We start from the raw sequence: 20472 nt of genomic DNA, 5'->3' as shown, positions 1-20472 counted from the left end.
AGTTGTTCACTCGGTCCACGCTGTGGGCTTTGGGTTCACTCGCACATCACAGAGACATGAAATTAAAAACAGTTACAACATCGAAGATGGACCGAGTGAAGCTGCCGGGGGATCTGAGTATCTGAGAGGCAGCCGACGAGGTGAGGAAGATTCCCATCTGGAAAACAAACTGCACCGAGCATATGATGTAATGAGCTCCAGCTGAGACAATCTGACCTGATGCACCAGCCAGCCAGCTGTTGTGTTACCTTCACACACGATGTGTTGCTATTGTTATAAGTGCATCAGCAGAGTCACAGTTTGCACAGGACAAAGAGGAGAAGCAGGACGCACGGCGACACAAGCAGAATGTACCAGCGTCTGTGTGTCTCTGGAGCAGTGGCTCTCAACCTTTTATCAGTGATGTACCCCTGACCAGTTTTTGGGTTGAAAAAAAGATGCAACACACAGCGCTGTGCCATCAGTGTCTGATTTAATATAGAATATCTGTACAATTCAGTTTATGACTTTACACTTATATGTTATTGAATATTTATATAAAAAACTATGTTTAAATGTTTTTAATGGATGCTCATATATATATATATATATATATATATATATATATATATATATATATATATATATATATATATATATTTCTATCTCACATACCTCCTGCTCCTGGACTGCCTTTCACACAGCATATTTTACATAGTACATGAACTACATTACCCACTAGGAGGATTAAGGCTCCTGTATGAACCCCATGTGCACACTGCTGCCGTGGAGCTCCGCAGGTGGTGCGTCATTCTTACCTGTCTGAAGCGTCCCGGAGCCGGACTCGCCTCCAAAATCCACCTTGGCGTCGTCCGGCGCGGCGCAGCTCGTCGTTGTGAGCCCGAGGAGGCACAGCGTCCATTTCAACCACCCGCAGAACATCTTCCAGAGAGGGTTTTTTATATATATATAACTTTTAAATCACCTTTGCAATTAAGACTTAACGACGTGCACATTGGGCGAGCCCGTGCATGTGCTCTGGATATGAAAGTCCAGCTGTAATGAAGCGCGCGTCTCGTTACTCAGAAGTGAAGAACACTCTGGCTTGAACTTGGAGTGCGATGCAGGGAGTGACTTCTCATCCTCTTCACCTCTCCTCCTCCTCCTCCCCCTCCTTCTCCTCTTCTCCAGCAGCCTCTCTCCTCCCGACCCGCAGCCGCATCGCGAGCGCCAAAACGAGGGAAAATTGGCCCCGCCCTTCTCCCGTGAGGCGGAACCAATTAAAATCCTGCAGGGCCTCCGCCCCGTTTAGCCGCTGAGCTGGTTGCTTTTGGACTCGAGAGACTGGTCATGGTGGTTGATGGTTGATGTCTCCAGGAGACATTTGGATGTTCCATCACTGCGGCACGAGACTAACGAGGCCGCAGCTAAACCACCAATGTCAGTTACTTCAGTAAATTATTGGTCTGTCAGTTGAAGGTCAAAGGAAACCTCTATTGCATAGTTTGTGTTCCAGAGGAGCAGAACAAAGCAGCTAAATGTATTTACACCACTATCATATAAAACCATGAGCTGTAAGAATAAGATTCATTACGATCCAATGAGTCACTTACCCCATTGTTCAATGAAAAAACATCCAGCTATTTAACATGAGAACTTATCTGGCAACACTCAAGTTTAAATGTGAAGCTTCATGTTTTAGTTCTATATATACTTTATTCAAATTCAATAAAATGCTCTCCAAAGACAAACCTGGTCACAAAACAATCTTCAGAGATCTACATGTTGCACTTTCATAATGATACCTCTTTATTGAAGGACTTATATTCATGTAAAATCTATGGGTACAGTTGAAATGACTGCGGGAGAGACAGTCAAGTAACAGATCAGGCAGCAAAGGACTCAGCGAGAAAGAGTTTCCACTTTGGTGGCTCTGTGATCAAATGTTATTCAAGCTCTTTCTTCTTCTTCTTTTTTGTCTTCACGTGAAAAAGATACATTTTGTGTTTAGATAATCAGAAAAATACAACCAGGAAACAAATTGTACAAATCATGGACTAAATGAGGTCAAACAATGCCTCTTTTTTTAAGTTTAGTTGTTCAGCACATGCACATTTCCGTTTCAGAACATGCAAACAGGACATGTCCAGAGGGGGCGGGAATAGTACAACTGTAAGAGGAATACTTGGCGACCTGTTCACGGGTACGGCTCGCTTGGAGGCCGGAAACTGTTGGATGTTTTTTTGAAAACTTTAGCATCGAGACAAACACAACTCTCTGAGACCCAAAGGTGATGAGTGATCTGTGCCATCACTTATACAAAGAACAGAGCCCCGCCTAAAGTTAGACCGCACTGCTTTCAAATTGCTCCTTTTAAGTGATCCATTTAATTGATTGACAACAGGAAGTAAAAGTGAAAAAAACTTGCTGAGGCAACGAGCGGTTCAGACACCGAGGCTCGAGTCCACATCACTGATACAAGCTAATATAATCCTTCTATACATGTGCAACATTTGTTTTACTCGACAAGATCCCTGACTCGCATTCCATTTCCCTCACTCACAATTATGACAAATCCTTAAAAAAAATATCCGCACCAATTACTTACTTTCATTTATCCGAAGGGGTTTCATCAAATGGCTGCGTTCAACTGTATAATGTGTGTCAAGCTTATTTTATACTTTATTATTATTTTCAAAAACCAAACCAAACATTAACATCTTTAATGACAATTCTTGTGTGTGTGTGTGTGTGTGTGTGTGTGGGCATGCGTGCGTTAGAAGTCTGTCATGAAAGGGCTAGTTCTGATGTCCCGTAGAGATCCATTGTTTCAAAAAAATAAAATAAAAAGATCAAATACACATAAATGAGTCACACACTGCGTGGCATATTCTTTACTCTGAACACACCCCGTAGTTTATTTGGATCAATCCCACTCAAACCGCCCTCCATCCCCTAAATAAAGTATGGAGCATCTGATTCTACGGCTAAAAACAGCCCCCAACAAATACACCATTTACCTGTATGAATAATGTTTGCTAATAAACAGAAAACTAGGCTGTTATGAGAAATAACTGAAAATGATTTTTTTTAAAAATGTAACTTCAAATTTGTGAGCAGTTTTAAAAAGATGTTTGTCGTCAGTAGGAACCAGAGTTGGGACACGTGCCTCCATCACCATCAATGTGGGCCATTGTGGCTTATTTCCAGTCAATCAATGCACATACATACACACTAGAGCACCAAATGAATATCAATCCGCAGGTGAAAATATACCTGTCAAATGTATATAGTCATGTGTTTACCAGTGACAGTCCACAGTTTAGCTCAATGTGAATGTGCCAGAGTTAGCAAGATTTCCATCTGTTGTCCCTGGGCAGGTTATTACAATTTATGGCCCAATATTATCACAACCTTATCCTGCTTTTAAAAAACTATAGTTCCTAGTTGTTTTGGAAAAGACTGATGTACCAATGGGCCTGGCTGACAGCAGGGTGGGAAAATATATTGAACAACAGATTCACACGTAGTTGTCGTTGGTCTTTTCATGGGATGTGTTGAAAGCCACAAAATCATATAATATGATGAATCTTTTTCTATCAGTAGATATGTCATACCCAGTGGGAAGTGAGAAAGAGTATTGGCAGTAAACGTAAGCCAAATATAGCCAGGCCTGGCTCCAGCTCAGCTCTTCAGGACACACTGCTGGTCCTTGAGGCTCATGTAGCAGACAATAGTTAGTTCAGCCTCTTGTTGATGACAGAAAACCTCACACTCAAACCACTTTGTCAATCTAATTTATCTGGCAAATTTAAAAAAACACCCCCAAAAAGTATGTTCAAACACAACTTGACCCAAGTTTGGAAAGAGAGCACAGTTTTATGATCTGGGTGGTTCCATCCGGGTTCGGCGTCATGCGGTCCACCGTGCCCTGTGATTCACATATATCAGCTTGGATAGCATTTGTGCCTCAGTGTGTGTGTTGTCAGTTACCTGTACATCATAAGATACATTTACAATTTACAACTCTTCATACATAAATGTAAAATGTGGTCGCAGTCACACTAAAGCCTGAACCGGGAGATTCCAGAGGGTAAAGCTACAGGGCAGATGAAGTGTCGTCTTGTTGCATAGCCCTATTTCAAGTCAACAGTCTGCGGCAACAACACAACTCTTTATTGTACCTGTGAATACACAAACAGGTCACCTCTCCCACAAACCCTCAAACAATACTGCTCTCAGAGGAAAGAGTTCAGAAGAAAGGGTACCCGTGAAATTTGGGCAAATATGGCAGAGATGAGATATACACTGTATGCTTGAGGAGGCAGACTTTTTGTTGATTAGAAAAGAAGAAAACAAAATGGCACTTTTCTGCATTCAGAGACCATTTCTACCAACTGGCTGGCAGTATATTTGAAAGAGAAAGGCAAATGCTTACCACACACCCTGAAGCAAAAGTACAGACACTATTTTTTGACAAGTTCAAGACCCTGGCATGCACTACATTGCTTACTTTGGATCTGTAATTCTGACACACCTACAACAAGATTCAGTACAAAAAAGTGTTAGTTTTTTTTGCATTCTGTCCATTATACCAGATTCAAACTTTGTTCTCCACACTTTTTCTCGTGTAAATACGTACATCCCCTACTGTATATTCAAGTCCATCTGACCAGGCTGCATCTTAATACATCTTGGAAAATGAGGCACTTAGTATTCAGCCACATAACGTCAGAAGGGAGTTATCTCGTCCCCATATGCACTCCAAAAATGTACATGTGGTACAATTTACAAAAAAAAGTGATCATGAGAACTGGGCTCTAGTTCCATTCTAACACCTCCTTTTGTTTTACTGTTGTCACATTACTCACTGCGTCCCTTAGTTGTCATGGTGGAAGTTTAAGACGTACGTAAAATAGTTCCTAATAATCTGCTCTGGTCAGAATTTGAGGATCACCCCGGAGTAAAAGCCGATGAAGAAAAGATGATTTTGAGAAAGCATCAACGTGACCAGGTTGAAAGTCTTCTCTCAGCCTCATGGCAACCGCAAACAAAATTACAGTAAAAAAATAAAAACAGTGTTGTGAGCAGCCGTATTAACACCAGGACTGAGGCATCCAGATCCGTCTGAAACACACTTCGTAGTTCCGCTCGAAGAAAGAGACGATTTTGGCTTTTATCTTCTGCTCCACCACTGATTTTACTGGCCAAGGCAAAAATACTCAAGGGTCTTCACAGGTGCTCTGCTTTCAGTGCAGTAAAGGGGGTAGAAAGAGTCATCAGTGTATTGTTTTCCTTCAAAGTTTGTTGTATAAAAAAGTAGAGTAACACTACAAAGCTGGAATGATTTCAGATCCCCGTTTACTGCACTTTCCACTGGCTTTTTCCCTCAATATCTTCTCCTCTGTTGCCCGTCGGCTCCTCGGACCGGACATGAGCGCCGTACAACACTTGACGAGCCGCCCGTTCTCGGTTAGCACCAGTCCTCTTCCTCCCTCTCCCTGAGACTTCCTGTTCCTCGGCTGCCAGGCCCGGACGCAGAGTTGACTCCGAGGGTGAAGTGGAACCCGTTGGGAACCACCCCCGCCCTCCCCTGCGCGCCGGCCGCTGTGGCGGGCGCGGCGGGCGCGGCGTGTGAAGTTGAGGCGGCTGTGGTGGAGGCGGCGCTTCTGGCGGAGCGCCCTGCTCCGTGGCTGCTCACAGTGTCCTGGAAGTCCTCTTCGAGGAGGGCTTGTTGAGAGGCGACCTGCGACTGGCGGTTTAGATTAGGGTCCGAACCGATGCGGGTGACCGGTATCGGGGACTCGTCGTGGCCCCAGTGTAAGCGCTCGTGCTCTGAAAGGCCACGGCTGAAGCGAGTCTGGTGCCCCGTCGCGGCCGTGCTGGCAGCGGACTGGAGAGGCGAGGAGTTGGCGGTCTTGTAGGTCACGGCAGGGCGCGGGGTCAGGGGCGTCTGTGGGAGCTGCCTGCGACCGCGGCCTGGAGTGCTTGACCCGGAGGGGTGCGGTCCGGGCCCAGCTTTGACCACACTGCTACCGTGCTGAGGAAACAGGCAGCAGAGGTTTGCTTCAGTGCGAAGGTGATGCTCCACATACAGTAAAAGCTCAGAGTAAACAGACTGGAGGTTAAAGTTCAATCAAAACCTCTGAAAATCACGTTTTTTCCTGACCTTAAACACAATTTAACTTCCCACCTCGGTGCAGTGAAACTCCAGGGTGACTCAGTACACTGTGACATCACTGGTGGGTGTGGTTACAGGTGCAACGGAGCACATTTCTGACCACACGCAACCACGACCATCGTCACTGTTGTTTCAGCATTGAAAGATGCTTTCAGCTTTTACTCAGAGTGGGTGGTGTTAAGTTATTCTTTACAGTTCCAAATTGAAGCTGTCATTTTAAAAGTCTCGTCTAGTGATTGTGGCCGTTTCGAAGTAAAATCTACTACATTAAACAATTTGGGTTGACCTTCTTCTGTCATGAAAAAACAGTGTGTTGACAACTGTACTGTACTAAAAAAATAACACAGAAACAAGAGTGATATTCAAATAAAATAACACAATCACTAGATTATTGGATGGGTAGCGCATTTACAAAGGCAAAATATAAAGTAGTAGAAACTAGCAAAATGTATAGAATTGTTAGCCTGCATTGTCAGAAAATTAGGAGGGCAACAATCCCTACATTGTTCACGAAGTATGGGTGTGAACACCCTAAAATGAAAGCTGAAATACAGCCCTAAAACCTTCATCGTCAAATCCACATGTGCCGGGGTGCAGAGCCAAAAGAATAAAACATGTGTCCCCGCCCAAAACACTGAGGGACCACAGGGTGGTCGCGACAAGCTGGCTGCTAACCGCTGCACACGGCGTGCCAGGAAACTCACCTGCTTGACGAAAACCGCGTCCTGTCCCTCTCCGGGAGACGTGGAGCGACTGGGCCCGGCTGACTTGGTGTGACACTGCTCCTTGCTGCCGTAGCGCTCGCAGGAGTAGTAGCGCTGCTTCTCTCCCGCCGAGGAGTGGTGCCTCCGCTCGTGGGGCCGGCTGCGGTCCCGCTCCCTCGCCCGTTCTCTGGACAAACCTTCCGCCGACGGGTCGGTGAACGAGTCTGGAGGAATGGCACCATCAGATACGGCGGGAAAATACGGTATACAGTTAGAAATAGTCTAGTCATCTTTTCTGAATGTGGGGGGAAAAATTGAAACGTTCAGTCAGCCCAGTTTGAGATTAAAGCGTCCCCGTGGAGTTTCTGGACACGTGTGGGCCTGTGGAGCAATGTCTTCACGAACGGGTCTCCCTTTTGTTTTTATCACAAGCAGGTTACACGATTTTCATATTTCCAGAGCCAGTTTGACAGCCATGACTAAAGTATGCAACAAAAGACACTCAATCGCAATACACTCAATCTAAAGCGCTGAAGAAGAAGAGTGAAAGGTATGAACTAGATGAAAACAATGCAAGTGCACAATGACCCTCAACAAGACACTGTTCGCTTCATTCAGATTTGATGAGGCAAGAACACTCATATCTAGATCCGTTCAAGACATAGGGACACACTTTTACCACAAAAATGTAATGCCACGATTGTGTAGAATTTCATAATGTGCCAAAATAATCTGATGCCAGAAGGAAGAAGAATGAGTTTGGGGGACAGGTATAGTTTATGTTGCTCTAACTATTTGTCTCAGTGTTCTCCCACTTGGGTTACCAGAGGCTGACATGTTGTACATGTACCTGTACAACGTAAAGAAAGACACGTCTTCTGAGGTCACACCTGTCCCGGCATCAGTGATAACATGTGACTGAATACCAACCGAGGTGAAAGCGAAGCAGCGGTTGCCTTCGCCGCGTCTGCTCATCGTCTCGTCGTGAAAGGGAACACTGGCGCTTCTCGTCTCAGCCAAATGATTTATGTAATACAGTGATCCAGTTTTGATTTCCGCGCTCTGTATTGAGTTTTTGTACCGCGCGTTATTATTACACAATATTACATTACACCTCTAATTAAAGGCAAATGGCTCATCTTTGTGTGTCTGCGCGTTTCCATCTCGACCACGGGTGTGTGGCATAAAGCGAAGCACTGTGGGGAAAATTACTCTCTGGAATAACTCCAGTTTTCAGATTAAAACCGCGATGACAGGAACACAGAAGCCTATTCATCATGCTGATGTGTCACATCTGCCTCCAGAATGACAAGCGCTCCTTGCTGCTTCTCTCAATTCAGGCGATGCAAAGAGAAGGGGAGTGCGGGATGTTCTGCTATCTCACCGAGAGGTGCTCATAAATCCCTGTGCTGGACCTGTCCACCGTGGCCTTTTATCTCAGCAATAAAGCCCAGCTGCTGCCCTCCAGTGTTAACATATAAAAAGCACCCTGCCACCAGCTCTCCGGCTGTAATCGCTCCAGCAGACGACCCCTGATGGCCAACAAAGTGTGGACATGACCCGCTATACTGCAAAAAAAAAGAACAGAGAGTCCTAAAACCCAGAAATGAGTCAGCACTGTTGCACTCCGGTTCCCTCGTCACAAATTCAATGTTTTCATTTCGTTGGGTTTTTGGCTGGATGCCAGAAATAAGGCCGTAGTCAAAATAAGCTCGAGAGATTTTGACATTTTTGTTCTATGACATAAAACACAATTTAATATGAGACTTGGGAATTTTGACGCTCTTATGTACCTGTCTTTCAAAAGTGACTAACTGAAACTACAAAAGGACTGACATTTGACTGTGGTGTAGTTTGTTTACAGCCTAATGTTAGACATTCACTTCTGCTATTGCATTATGGCTTAGAAAACATTAAAGGTTCTGTTCATTTGAAAAGATTATCTTGCTGAACTGAAGTATCATAAACTTGTGTTTGCCAGTGCAATGCCAATTCAGGGGTTGACACATAAAACAGCACTGCAGCACTCTATATGATTAGGTATTAAGTTGCATTAATCTGCTTTAAAATGTTGCTAACTTTCCATACACACGTGATAAGTTTGGACATGATTCTTAGTGGTGCATTCATGGACACTGCAGACATGTGTCGCCTCATTAAGAGACGGCTCAAGAAAAGTAAACCCCACATGGGCCGTGTGAAAAGAAGTATATGAATGGCTGTTTTCTTGAAATATAAGAGTTACCGTTACTGCGCAGCTGACTCTGGCGCGGAAGTGTCTGAGCATCCTTGAATGCACCGGCACGCCTGCTTGGGCTGGATGTTATTTTCTGAGAACTGAGTTTCTTGCAGACTTGTCTGACAGACACAGGCGACCTGTAGTGATGGTCTGCTGATCCATTTGGCTGACAGCGTTTGGCGCTTCAACTCAAAAGGTATCAGTGTCACATTGAGTTTTACATATGATTTACAATCCTCATCTCAAGCTTGTACATAATGTTATATTTTCAGGAACTTTCCAACCCAGCCACCCACACACTTCATAGTATTTCAGTTTGAATTGTCAAATCCTATAAATACCTAAGAATTTGACCAAACAGGCAAAGTCTTACTTTCAAACAGGATGCAGCACAGAAACTACACAAATTGGTGTCTTCTATTGGAATGAATCATGTCTGTGTCTTGAGGGCCGAAACGTGATCCGTCACCACGCCTGTGCTTGACTATGAAGATATCCTTTGTTGTCCCGCTGCTCACTTTAAACAAGCTGTCATTGTGCTTTGTGTTCCATGACGTAATCAAATGTATCGTACTCACCACTGTGTGCTATACGATGAAAAGATGTCTGATCCTCCCGATACATTTATAGTCATGTTGGTCTCATGTATTATCAAATACTCTTAGATTTAAAAACCGCTCACTCGAGCAGATCTCAGGTCTGTCGAACTCTTGTTACCTCTCGTGTAAATACTAAACTCACCAAGACTGCCTGCCTGATGACATTAAACTTTTCTCTTCAATCATATCTATTGATTTCCCTGATTGCCTCTGATGCTGTGCGTGCTTTTGTCTGGCTCTATTCTCTGTGGGTTATGAACTTTGTCTGTCTGGTTGTGTTTGCTGTATGGATTTGTCCATTTGCCATGTCTCGCAGTGTTTTTTCTGTCTCTCTGCTGTACTCTGGTCTCTCATTTAAAAAAAATATATTGACCTTACCCCAAAGTTCAGCCTGAATGTGGGGAATGTCAAACAAACACAAAACATTTATCTTGATGTGGGATTTATCTTACTCTTTTTTTTTTTTTAATGAAGAAAATATAAATGTAGGCCTTTTAACTTCAATTGTCTGTCAAGCTCAGTCTACATTTTATAAATGTTCCGGTCCGAGGGAACAAAGGGAGCGACTGATAGAAAAAAAGAGGGAAAAAAAATCTCTGGCACAGGAGATTTTCCTCTGAGAGCTCATACGTCTTTCCGCTAATCAGATGGAAAGCCTGACATGTAAAATCCCCGGTTGAAGCGCCGCAGAAACCCCTTAACCTACATAACCCGATCATGAAACTTTAATCCTATAAAGAATTTCTGCAGCTACGTTGAGACATCCAAGTAATCTACAAGGGAAGCCTGGCTTGCCATCGCTGTCCCTCTATGAACGTTTCTCTGTGGATACTCTGCTCGCTGTATTATATGAATTCATATCGCTGTGTTAAATGAATTAATCTCTCAACAACCTAAAATATGCACCTTGGTTAACTATTTTATCACTTTGTTCATGATATTAAGCTCTAAGCGATGACATATACACCCGGCTCTCATTGAAATAAAAGAGGGGGCACTCATTGTATTCCTGCAGTGCGAATGTCACATGACCTCAGACTTTACATTGTTTTCTAATATCATATTTCATATTCTGACACTCAAACTGAATAAGTAGACACAGTTGGATTGTGGACTACAATTTTGAAGCCATGAGTTTGTCATTTTGGCCATCGCCATCCGTTTCATTTGGAGCCAGAAGGGACCATATTTGGACAAGAGGGAGGGGTACACATTGCTAAGCACCTGTCCTGATTGACAGGCTCTTGTCACTCACAAGTTAGCCCGGTCCTAAGGTATACCCTGCTTTATGGTCTGTTTGACTCTAAATGGGACCATCATTTGCTAAATAAACATCCTCCTGTATTGAAGAAGACTAGAAACTAGAGATTGAGACTATAAATTCGTAGATTAGAGTCATTTCCCATATACTTCTATATAAAAACGACTCGCCTCTTTGCTGACTTTTACAAAGAATACGAATTGAAACCATTTCCGCATTGGCTTCACTTTGCAGAACCGGAGGTTACGTTCAATAACCTACAGTATGATGATTGACAGCCTTTCACTGTTGCAATTTCTAATCTGAATTCATCTCATTTAAGTTTGCTTCTGTCTCACCAACGGTGCTGGACGGCTGCATTGAGGCAGCTCTATCCAGGGACTTCTGCTTCTTGTCTTTGTCCTTGTCCCTCCGCCTGTGGCAGCGGTGATGGTGGTGATGGTGGTGGGCTCTGTCCTGGCCCTCGACTTGGGCCAAGCCGGGCCGTTCCAGGTCATACTCTGACAGGCCGACCTCCTGGTAGCGCTGCGGCGTCAGCGAGGACGCCGAGCGCCTGATGGGACTGAGGTCAACGATCGGCTGAGAGGGCGAAAGAAACGTGGAGAAGCATGAGGGCAAAGTACAGTCGAGTAGAGGGGCGACCGTGGTGGTTTTACCCAAGCCACTTGTACTGGATCACCAAAATATCCACAACACACACAGCACACGACCAGTGGACGGCAATCTAATGACGTTCTACTCGTTCTTCTCCCGGCACAGATGTCAGAAACATGAAGAGAAGAATGAACACAAATCCGTGACAGAACTTGAATCCTTACTGTTTCAGGACGTAGCTAGCAGGTGTCTCTGCTAGTGAACAAAGAAGAGGTGGGGGATTGACACTGGCCTTTGTGGCATTGATCGGCCATTTCAATGTGCAACTTCTATGTTTTCTTTGGGGAGGTGGGGGGGGGGCTAAAAACAGCTACCTGCTGCGGCTGAGCGGTGATAGTGAACAAAAATAGGAAAAGTCGGAGGGGCCGGGCAGCTAAACAAGAGCTGAACATCACTATAAAGCCTTGTGAAGCTAAAGGGAGCTGCCTTTTCGGCTGAAAGTGTCAGCACAAGTAACGACATTAACATTATCATGTGATATATTTGTGTTTTCCTTTAAAATCTCTCTCCAGAGAGTCATTCTTCAACTGATGCCTTGAGGACATTGACGCTCACCCCACCTCGTTCTTATCTGCCTACCAGGTAACAGACTGATGTGACGGGAGCAGGACAAACAGCAAAGTTACCACCCCACCTGCTGGTTACTGCCCAGATCATATCCAAATACATCAGTATTTACATTGATTGCTCTCGTGCTTAAATGATTTAGATGAACTACCATTTCCATGAATAGCTCTTTCACAGACAGGAGCAGGGTGGGTGTGCTGTTCCTCCTGTTCCTACCCCTCAGCCTAGCCAGCCTGGAGCTAAAGTCAGGGACAACAATATCACAACACTGCGGAAAAGACCCATAGTACAAAGTCATTTATCTAGTAAGCCGTCTTAAAATCTTACTTTTTAGATAAATGTCATCACATGCTACTGGAAAGAAAGAAAAAAAGTTTCTTTCAAACTGCCAAAAGAGTCTGAAAGTGAGGGTGAAAAAAAGATTCAAGGGATGAATCTGACTGGTTGAGTTCACTTATGTTAATTTAATGTGTGAAAAATAAGATTTTAAGACTGAAAGTAACATCAAACGACAGATACGGTCGAACAGGGTTTCTGTTTCGTTATTTCAAAGCAAGAAAGCAGCAGTACCGTCCCTGCCTTGTTCCACAATCACAAACCAACTAACGGAAAATAAAATAAAATAAACTACACACTACTACGTAATCAAACTCACACACAGTACACACAACCAAAAGTCACCAAAGTGTGGTACTGTACTGCTGGACTAAATGGCTATGACGTGCTTGACATACCCGGGGATACATACAGATACTTTTCCGGGGATTCGGGTATGTTCTGTGGACAATATGTGTGCTGCATGTAATGTATCTGTCGGCAATTTTATGGCATGACCAGAGTTTACTGTGTATGTAGGAGGGTCACTTTGTCCATGATGGCATGGAGGGTGTGAACTCTGCACTGAGATGAGAGGAGGTGCGTGGAGGCAAACACACACATGAGAGAAAAAGGAGAAAAAAGAGGCAGAGGAAGATGAGGAGAGGAGAAGGAGAGGAAGAGAGAGAGAGAGTGAGCGGTGGCACAACAGGTGGTACATACTGCCAGGTGGGTCCCAGGGATGTGGCGAGGGTGGCTCCGCTATCAGACAGCACACACAAGAGGAAGGTGGGCAAAACATTAGCAGTGGGCATCAAAATTAGGACAAGGGGAAGACAGAAGAGCAGAGAGGAGACTCCGACTGGGGATACTCTCTATTTTCTTCTTATCTCTTAAACCAGATGAAAAGACCAAAACCAACAACACCAATCTTACTAACAAGTATTGTGTGTGTGTGTGTGTGTGTGTGTGTGTGTGTGTGTGTGTGTGTGTGTGTGTGTGTGTGTGTGTGTGTGTGTGAGTGTATCAAAGCCTAATAAGTCTTCTTCCTCTGTGCCATTGAGCTCCATCGTTTTTAAAAACACATCAATGAGCCACACTGTTTCACTTGGTGACATGTTCCTTCATCTCTATGAAAACACACACACACAACACACACACAGACGCAGACACACACACGCACACCGTCCTGTGTGTTAATCCCCATTTGAAAACAGTCCCTAACAAATGTATAATTTTATCCTATTTATTAACATTTGCTCAAATCTACAGCGCCAGAAATGAAACTATGTTGTATTTGTGAGTTTTTTTCTTCTTTTAAGCACAACATCAACAGAACAAAGGGCAGTGTGCGGAGGAATAACACATTTTGAGGTTTGGTCTTTTCATGGGATTTGTTGACAAGAACTCAAAAATATAAGATAACACCAGCCTTACACTTTAAAGAGAAGAGGAGATCAAAATGCAACATAAACAGAAGGAAAGCAGGTGTTCAGTGTTGTGGTAGAGAGCAAGGCGGCAGAGAGGGAGAGAGAGAGACACACACAAACAGAGAGAGAGAGAGAGAGAGACAGACTGACAAACTGGGAAACTAAACAGGTGAGATCAGACAGGTGAGACAAACCGGGAAACAGAGAAGTGATGGACAGAAAAAAATCATCCTGACATGATATCCATATGTAGCGAAAAAAGCAAAAATAAATGAATAAAACAGAAAGAAACACATGGATCACTGCAGTCAGGCAAAAATAAGATGTTACATTAGAATATTGTAGGAAATATTTTAAAAAAGATGAGATAAAAAAAAAATCATTTTCAAAATAGCCTCATTTAGATTTTTAACAACTTCAACCTTTTCGGTAATTCCTCCTTCACATGATCGGGTGAGTGTGATGACGGTCAATACTTACTGGAGGAGGTGAATACAGTGTCTGTATTCCATCTAGTTTAAATACAACAGGGCTGAATGAATTGGATTATGTGAACTGTCTGACCTGGATAGAGTAAAAAAAACAGCACTGAGGCCGATGGTTAATTTCTATCATAAGTTAAGAACTCTCGCTGCAGCTCAACTGGTCGTGCAGGATCCAAATATCCAATATTCCTGCTTTCTTAGGCAAAAATGTACCACTTCAATCAGCCATTGATATACGTGGAGGAGTAAGACCTGGTACATTTAAAGAGACGTTGAAGAGAAAACACAAAGTGGTCAGCAGGTTTTGTTTACGTCCCTTGCTACCATAATAGCTTTACTCTGTTCCTATTCGGCAGTCATTTAATAACTAATATTATTATAATTATAAACCAACAACTTAACTACCAATTCAAGTTGTGCACTTTTCTGAGGCTGCCTATCTTAAACTTCCTCCTCTGTAATCATAGTGAAATTGGGAGACCGGAGAGGTTGGCGGCTGCTTTCACTGAGCGGCGGCACTCAGCCTTGCCCATTGCACCGGCCTTTTGTCCGCCTGTCCCTCAGCCACCAGTTCACTTCCAAACAAACACGTTCTACCATTTACCAAAACATTGTTTGAATCCTACAGGTATCAATAATGTCTGCCAGTCTCAAGCCTGATATTAGCACAAGAACAACGGCTGAAACCAAACAACCGTGACGGAGCCAAAGAGATCTTCCCGGTGAGCAGCAACACAAGAGGCCCCCGGGAGCTTACGTAGTACTCAGCGTTGAGTCGGGGCAGAGAAGCCGCTCTGCAGTGGCCCTCCAGGTTTGGGTATTCCTCCGTGTCTGATATGTCCTCCACCTGTTTCAGTTCGACAAATTCCTGCTGGAAACAAAGGAAGCGGCATGTATGTATATGTTATGTTTGGAGGCAACACAGAAACACACAGGGTGTGAAATAGCGTTTGGCTGGCGGGGCTTTCTTGGTGCCGCTGTACCTGCGGTCGGGGGGAATACGGCACATCCTCTGACTGGCCTCTCTGTAGTTTCCTCCGGACTTTGGGCCTCTGTTGCGCCGCCTGAGAGACATCTCCCGACTGGGAATGTTTGATGGCACTTCTCTGGTTTAGTCTGCGTGGAAACACACAAGAGCTTGGGGTCCGTGCTGCGGGGTGAGGTATGAACTGAGGAAAGACCGCCTGAGTGGTTTTCCTTCCAGAAACACGTGGATGTGTCAACGGTATTGCAGATTCAGGGAATGCGCCTCACGGGCGTTCACCGTGTATATGACCAGCGCAAACATGATGAATACACCGGTGTGTGAATAGTTGATCAGCATAATTAACTCTCCAATAATACCATGGCAACACGTCCTGCCCCAAAGGTCCTATATTGAATATATTGCTTGAAGAGATCGATAAAGAGAAGTCTATCATTATCAACAGCAACAGAATTAAGGGACTTGCTGAAGCCAAATGATCCAATTTAAGATGTTCACAGTGATATTATTGTGCAGCCAATTTACATGAATGGTGATATTAGTAGATTATGTGTACATCTAGAATCAACAGGAGAAGTGTAAGTGAATGCAGCCTTCGCTTCAGTCACATACATTCAGTCACATGACGTACATAGTCATGTACGTCAGTTACATACACAGGGTTGAATTTGGTGAGGCCTATTGTCTTGTACCTGGAGGTAACGTTACAATATCAGTTAAACGACAGATCCGCCTGTGCCGTGGATATGTTATGTGTGTATGTCGTAGGAGGCAGTCACTCACATCGTGTCCCGGTTCACCGAGGGGATGCTGGTGGTGGGCAGTGCTTCTGGCTTGGCTTCTGGCTCAGGCGGAGGTGGGAGGTGCTGCTTAGGGATGCAGAACGGTGGCTCTACTTCCTTTATGTGAGTGAGCGACAGCATGGGACGGAACAATGCCCCCAGTTTACTCTGCAGGACACATTGACAGCAGAGAGGAGGTCAGACGAGGGAATGAAAATCATCAAAGTGTTTTCTATTTTAATCTTCTGAATTCACAACTCAACTTGGTTAAAACGAGTTTCCATTGATCCATATATGGATTTATGTCCTATTAGTCTTGTTTAGTCAGGACTAGAAAATCACGTTGCACACAACATGATACCAACTAGATTGGTGGTGAGTGCATTCAAGACTACATCACGCTGTACCTGTTGTCCCCCTGAGTGCTGCTGCTGGAGTCTCTTAGCAACAGTCTGCTTATAGTAGTCAAAGATCATCAGAGCCGCGTAGACTTTCCCCACGGTCAGCTCGTTGTCTGGAGGACAGAGCAGAGGGAGAGACAGTTACACCGTGTGGCCAGTAGATGGCGCCAGATAAGCAACGGAATACATCTCAGAGAGGCTGACGTGTACAGGATGTGAAAAAAACAAAAGGCCCAGACTGTAAACAACATACACTTCATCAACATATTTGTGAATCTGAATCTTAGGTTTCAAGATGTGTGAGTGTCAGTATCTTTGAAGAAGACAAAATAAAAGATAGATAACCTAAAGTAAAGAAAAAGTGGATATGGAAACAAGATAATTCTTGAAACATGCTCATTTGGACTCGATACAGACAAAAATGACCTCACCACCCTACAGATTCTTTCTTTTATTAGGGAGGGGAGACTTATGCTACCTACAAAAGTGTTTTTTGCAGAGTACAACCGTATAAAGCAGAAATGGGGAAATAAAAAGAAAAACTATTAAATGATGAAGTTCAAACAGGAAGAAATGGCAAGCAAAACATCTGGGTTCCCAGTAGAACCCAGTAGGCTCACATTTCGGGGGCGTCACCAGCAGGTCGACGGTCTTCTGCGACAGGCTGGGCCAGACTCGGTTTATCTCCCTCTTCAGGTCAGCGTCGCACAAATGCTGCGCCAGGACGCCTGAGGACGGGGCCCCACAAACATGCCACGTCAAATCACAGCCGTTTACACTGACATCAGAGCCGTGGGTCCGGCCACGAGGGGCTTCTGTATTGTACAGTTTTAGTCACTCACCAGATGCCAGTTTGATGTCCAGGGCTGTGCGAATCAGGGCCATCAGCGTGGAGGTGAAATGCACCGTCCGGTCCTCCGCAATGGGCATGTTCATCCTCACCAATCGCTGAAGGGGACGGAGTGAATCAGGAACAAACAACCAGCACATGAGGGAAAGGAGGCCGCATTGGGGATGTGACTTGTAGTCAAATGAAAGGATAGAATTTCGTAGTTTATGCCTTTCTAATAATAATAATAATAATAATGATACATATTTGCTTGAATTGTTTCAGTTAGCATCCAGAGGAACTTTAATAGAAACGTAAAACAACTGGTGGGGAAGATCTAGATACATGTTAAAGCTGCAACTAATGTTTATTTTTTATTAGTGATCAATAAGTGGATTATTTTTCCGATAAACGTCCTCATTGTTCAGTCTAGACTTTTAACAGAAAATAGTAAAAGAAGCTCATCACAAGTTCCCAGAGTCAAATTTGTTTCTTGTTTTGTCTTATCAACAGTCCATAGACCAAAGATATAAAATTCACAATGATATGAAACAGCAAAAAAACATTAAAGACTCACATGAGCACATGAGAAACAACTTATCATACTTTAATATAGTTGTCGATTAATCATACCTTAAACTATTACTCAATGAATTGTTTCAGTCCATCCTGTTTCCTTTCCTTTTTTACCTAACAGCGCCAAACAGATGAGCGCGTGAAGCGCCTCTGGGCTGCTGCTGTTGCTATGACATCGTATGAGATGGCATGCTTCTACTTCAGGCTGATGTATGATGTATGATCAACATGTGAGGCTCAGCACAGTGGGCTCAGTGAACATGCTCAAGCTCCCACCGCTGCTGGAAAAGTCTTTGTTCTGAAAAATAATGACCTGAGGTCGCCTGCTAACACACAGCTCTGTCGTGAGACACCTATAGTGACGAGATTGGATGTTTTCAAGGTTATCTTTCCTCACATGCCACATGCATATTGAAGGAATTGTTGGTGCCACAGCCGAAGTGAAGATAATAACGTGGGTACCTTTCATATCCTTTTGATTATTTTTGCTAACTCAGACTGCTGAAGCCTCTATTAGGTTTGGACTGTTGGTTGGACAAAACAGAAAAAGTAAAGTGACCCTTAAAGAAGATGGTCATAGTCTGTGTGTTATTGACAGTAGATGGCAGTCGGCATGCCCCGGTTTGTGGCACATGAGTACCAGCAAGGGAGCAAAGCAATGTGCTGCTGTTGAAGGCAGCACCATCATAAAGAATTTTAACCATCCGAAAAAAATATTGATTCCAACTATATTCGGGGTACTTTTCCTGCTCCAGCTAGCTGTCAGACAGCCCTGCCAGGCGGGAACTGAAGCCGGTATCTACGCTCCCTTTAAAGCCACCAGACTGCCTTGACAAATAAAATGTATTTGACCTTGCTTCCCGAGTTGTTATTGCTCTGCGTCTGTGCTAGTACTTCTGGCTGTTCCTCTAAACTGAGAGCGATCGCTTTATTGTGGAATATACAGTGACTATGACCACATATTAGATACATAGACTAAACGTTGAACTGATTAATCAGGATTAAAACAGGTAATGGCAGCCCTCCATTGCAGTGTATAGTAATTATTAGAAGTAAAGTCTAGGCAGCACAGAGGCACAGTTATTATTAATTCATCAGTATTTTCTACAGTATAAAACTTAAAATGCACCAGGCATTGTAAAAAAAAAAAGAAGAAGGAAAAAAAAAGAAAATATGCAGCATCAATCTACAGCGTGCATGGCTTCTGGATCAATGCTGCAATTAATGAATCGGTACACACACGCATGCTTGAGTTAGTACAGCACATTGACAGTGAGGCTGGCGGGTGTATGTGTGATTGTGCGCGTGTGTGTGTGTGTTGGGGTTAGGGGGGACATGTGCTCTCCTCATTAAAAGAAATTACCAACTGAAAGGCGAAAACAAAAACCATCAGACACATTTGTGGAAAAAAAAGGAAAAGTGCAGCTGATGGGTTCCCTTCAAGGAAAAAGTGTATGTACTGAGGGAAAGCAACAATACAGATGAAGGGATGGAGAGATGAGAGAGGGAGGGATTGAGATGGGGGAGGAGAGGAGAGCGTGCCATAGCTGGAAAGCATCTACGCATGTGAAGTCTTGCATCTTTTTTCCCAGAAACAGAGAGTGGAAGAATGGCAGCAGCAGACCACGAGCATCAGACAAATGAAGAGACAGATATCATCAAATGCATTTAGGACGCAGGCTCAGTCTCCTATACATGCACGCACGCACACACGCACATACACACACACACACACACACACACAACACACACATTGACGTTAGAATGACGGAGAAGAAAGCGAACAGATCCCTGGAGAGGGTGAGGGGAAGATCATCCAAAACAGAGAGGGTGAAGCTCAGCCCGAAGACAGAACATGAGACTGGAAAGGAGAGGGTAACGAGGACAACAGTGACTATCAGGGGAAGGCGTGTTCATTGGGGAGAGAGGTTAACAAGGAGCGCGATCAACAGAGTAGAGTAAGGGTAGGAAAAAAGAGGGGTGGGGGAGAAAAGCCTCCCTCTCCCTCTCTCTCTCTCTCTCTCTCTCTCTCTCTCGCTCTGTTCTTTCTCTGCCGATTCACAAAAACAGGAGTTATATTTGGATCTGTGACCACGTCAGACCCGGACATTATTAACTGGGGCAAGGGCAGGGCTGTTTTAACTGTGATGTATTTAGACAGCTGTGCGTGCACTGAAACCGTTCCCACCAAGTCTCCATTCTACGAGGTGAGCAGCTGGCACCGGGGCTACCTGAGGATTGTAGAACGGACATGGTGCAAACGCGGTGCATAACAACCACGGGATTAATGTGCCGGGTTTTCCCTTCATTTAAGTCAGTTCCTAAATGTCCCATCTCACAGCGCCGAGAAATCCCTCATTAATTCCTGATAAGCTGGTGAGATACTGAACTAAATCTTCTGTTCCTTTTTGCTAAAACCCTCCATCTAATGACACTGAATCGGTGTGCAGGTTTTTAGATTTGAGTTCCTGGTACGGCTGTTGCA

General features: G+C 44.1%; 2 protein-coding genes across 5 annotated transcripts in view; both read right to left on the bottom strand.

The window, feature by feature from the left end:
• Window positions 1-921, bottom strand: part of si:ch211-196i2.1 (collagen alpha-2(I) chain) — a 77851-nt gene extending 76930 nt beyond the window's left edge. The window contains exon 1 of the mRNA XM_068574196.1: window positions 798-921. Coding sequence (XP_068430297.1) covers window positions 798-921 — 124 coding nt within the window. The remainder of the gene's footprint in view (window positions 1-797) is intronic.
• Window positions 922-3063: 2142 nt separating this feature from the next.
• LOC137783610 (voltage-dependent N-type calcium channel subunit alpha-1B-like) overlaps window positions 3064-20472 on the bottom strand; it is a 128111-nt gene continuing 110702 nt past the window's right edge. For 2 of the 4 annotated variants that reach the window (XM_068573732.1, XM_068573735.1), the window contains 10 exons: window positions 17425-17530; window positions 17203-17310; window positions 16589-16695; window positions 16183-16349; window positions 15398-15530; window positions 15172-15285; window positions 13223-13261; window positions 11302-11542; window positions 6865-7088; window positions 3064-6019 (listed from right to left, as the gene is read on the bottom strand). In XM_068573732.1, the coding sequence (XP_068429833.1) occupies window positions 5453-6019; window positions 6865-7088; window positions 11302-11542; window positions 13223-13261; window positions 15172-15285; window positions 15398-15530; window positions 16183-16349; window positions 16589-16695; window positions 17203-17310; window positions 17425-17530 (1806 nt within the window). In that variant the 3' untranslated portion in view covers window positions 3064-5452. The remainder of the gene's footprint in view (window positions 6020-6864; window positions 7089-11301; window positions 11543-13222; window positions 13262-15171; window positions 15286-15397; window positions 15531-16182; window positions 16350-16588; window positions 16696-17202; window positions 17311-17424; window positions 17531-20472) is intronic. The other 2 variants (XM_068573733.1, XM_068573734.1) reach the window with 2 other exon arrangements.

The sequence above is a fragment of the Clinocottus analis genome, unplaced genomic scaffold (assembly GCF_023055335.1).
Source record: "Clinocottus analis isolate CAN_PGR_092001 unplaced genomic scaffold, fCliAna1.0.p SCAF_13, whole genome shotgun sequence".
NCBI classification, from domain to species: Eukaryota; Metazoa; Chordata; class Actinopteri; order Perciformes; family Cottidae; genus Clinocottus; species Clinocottus analis.
This window is presented reverse-complemented; position numbering and strand designations above follow the sequence as displayed.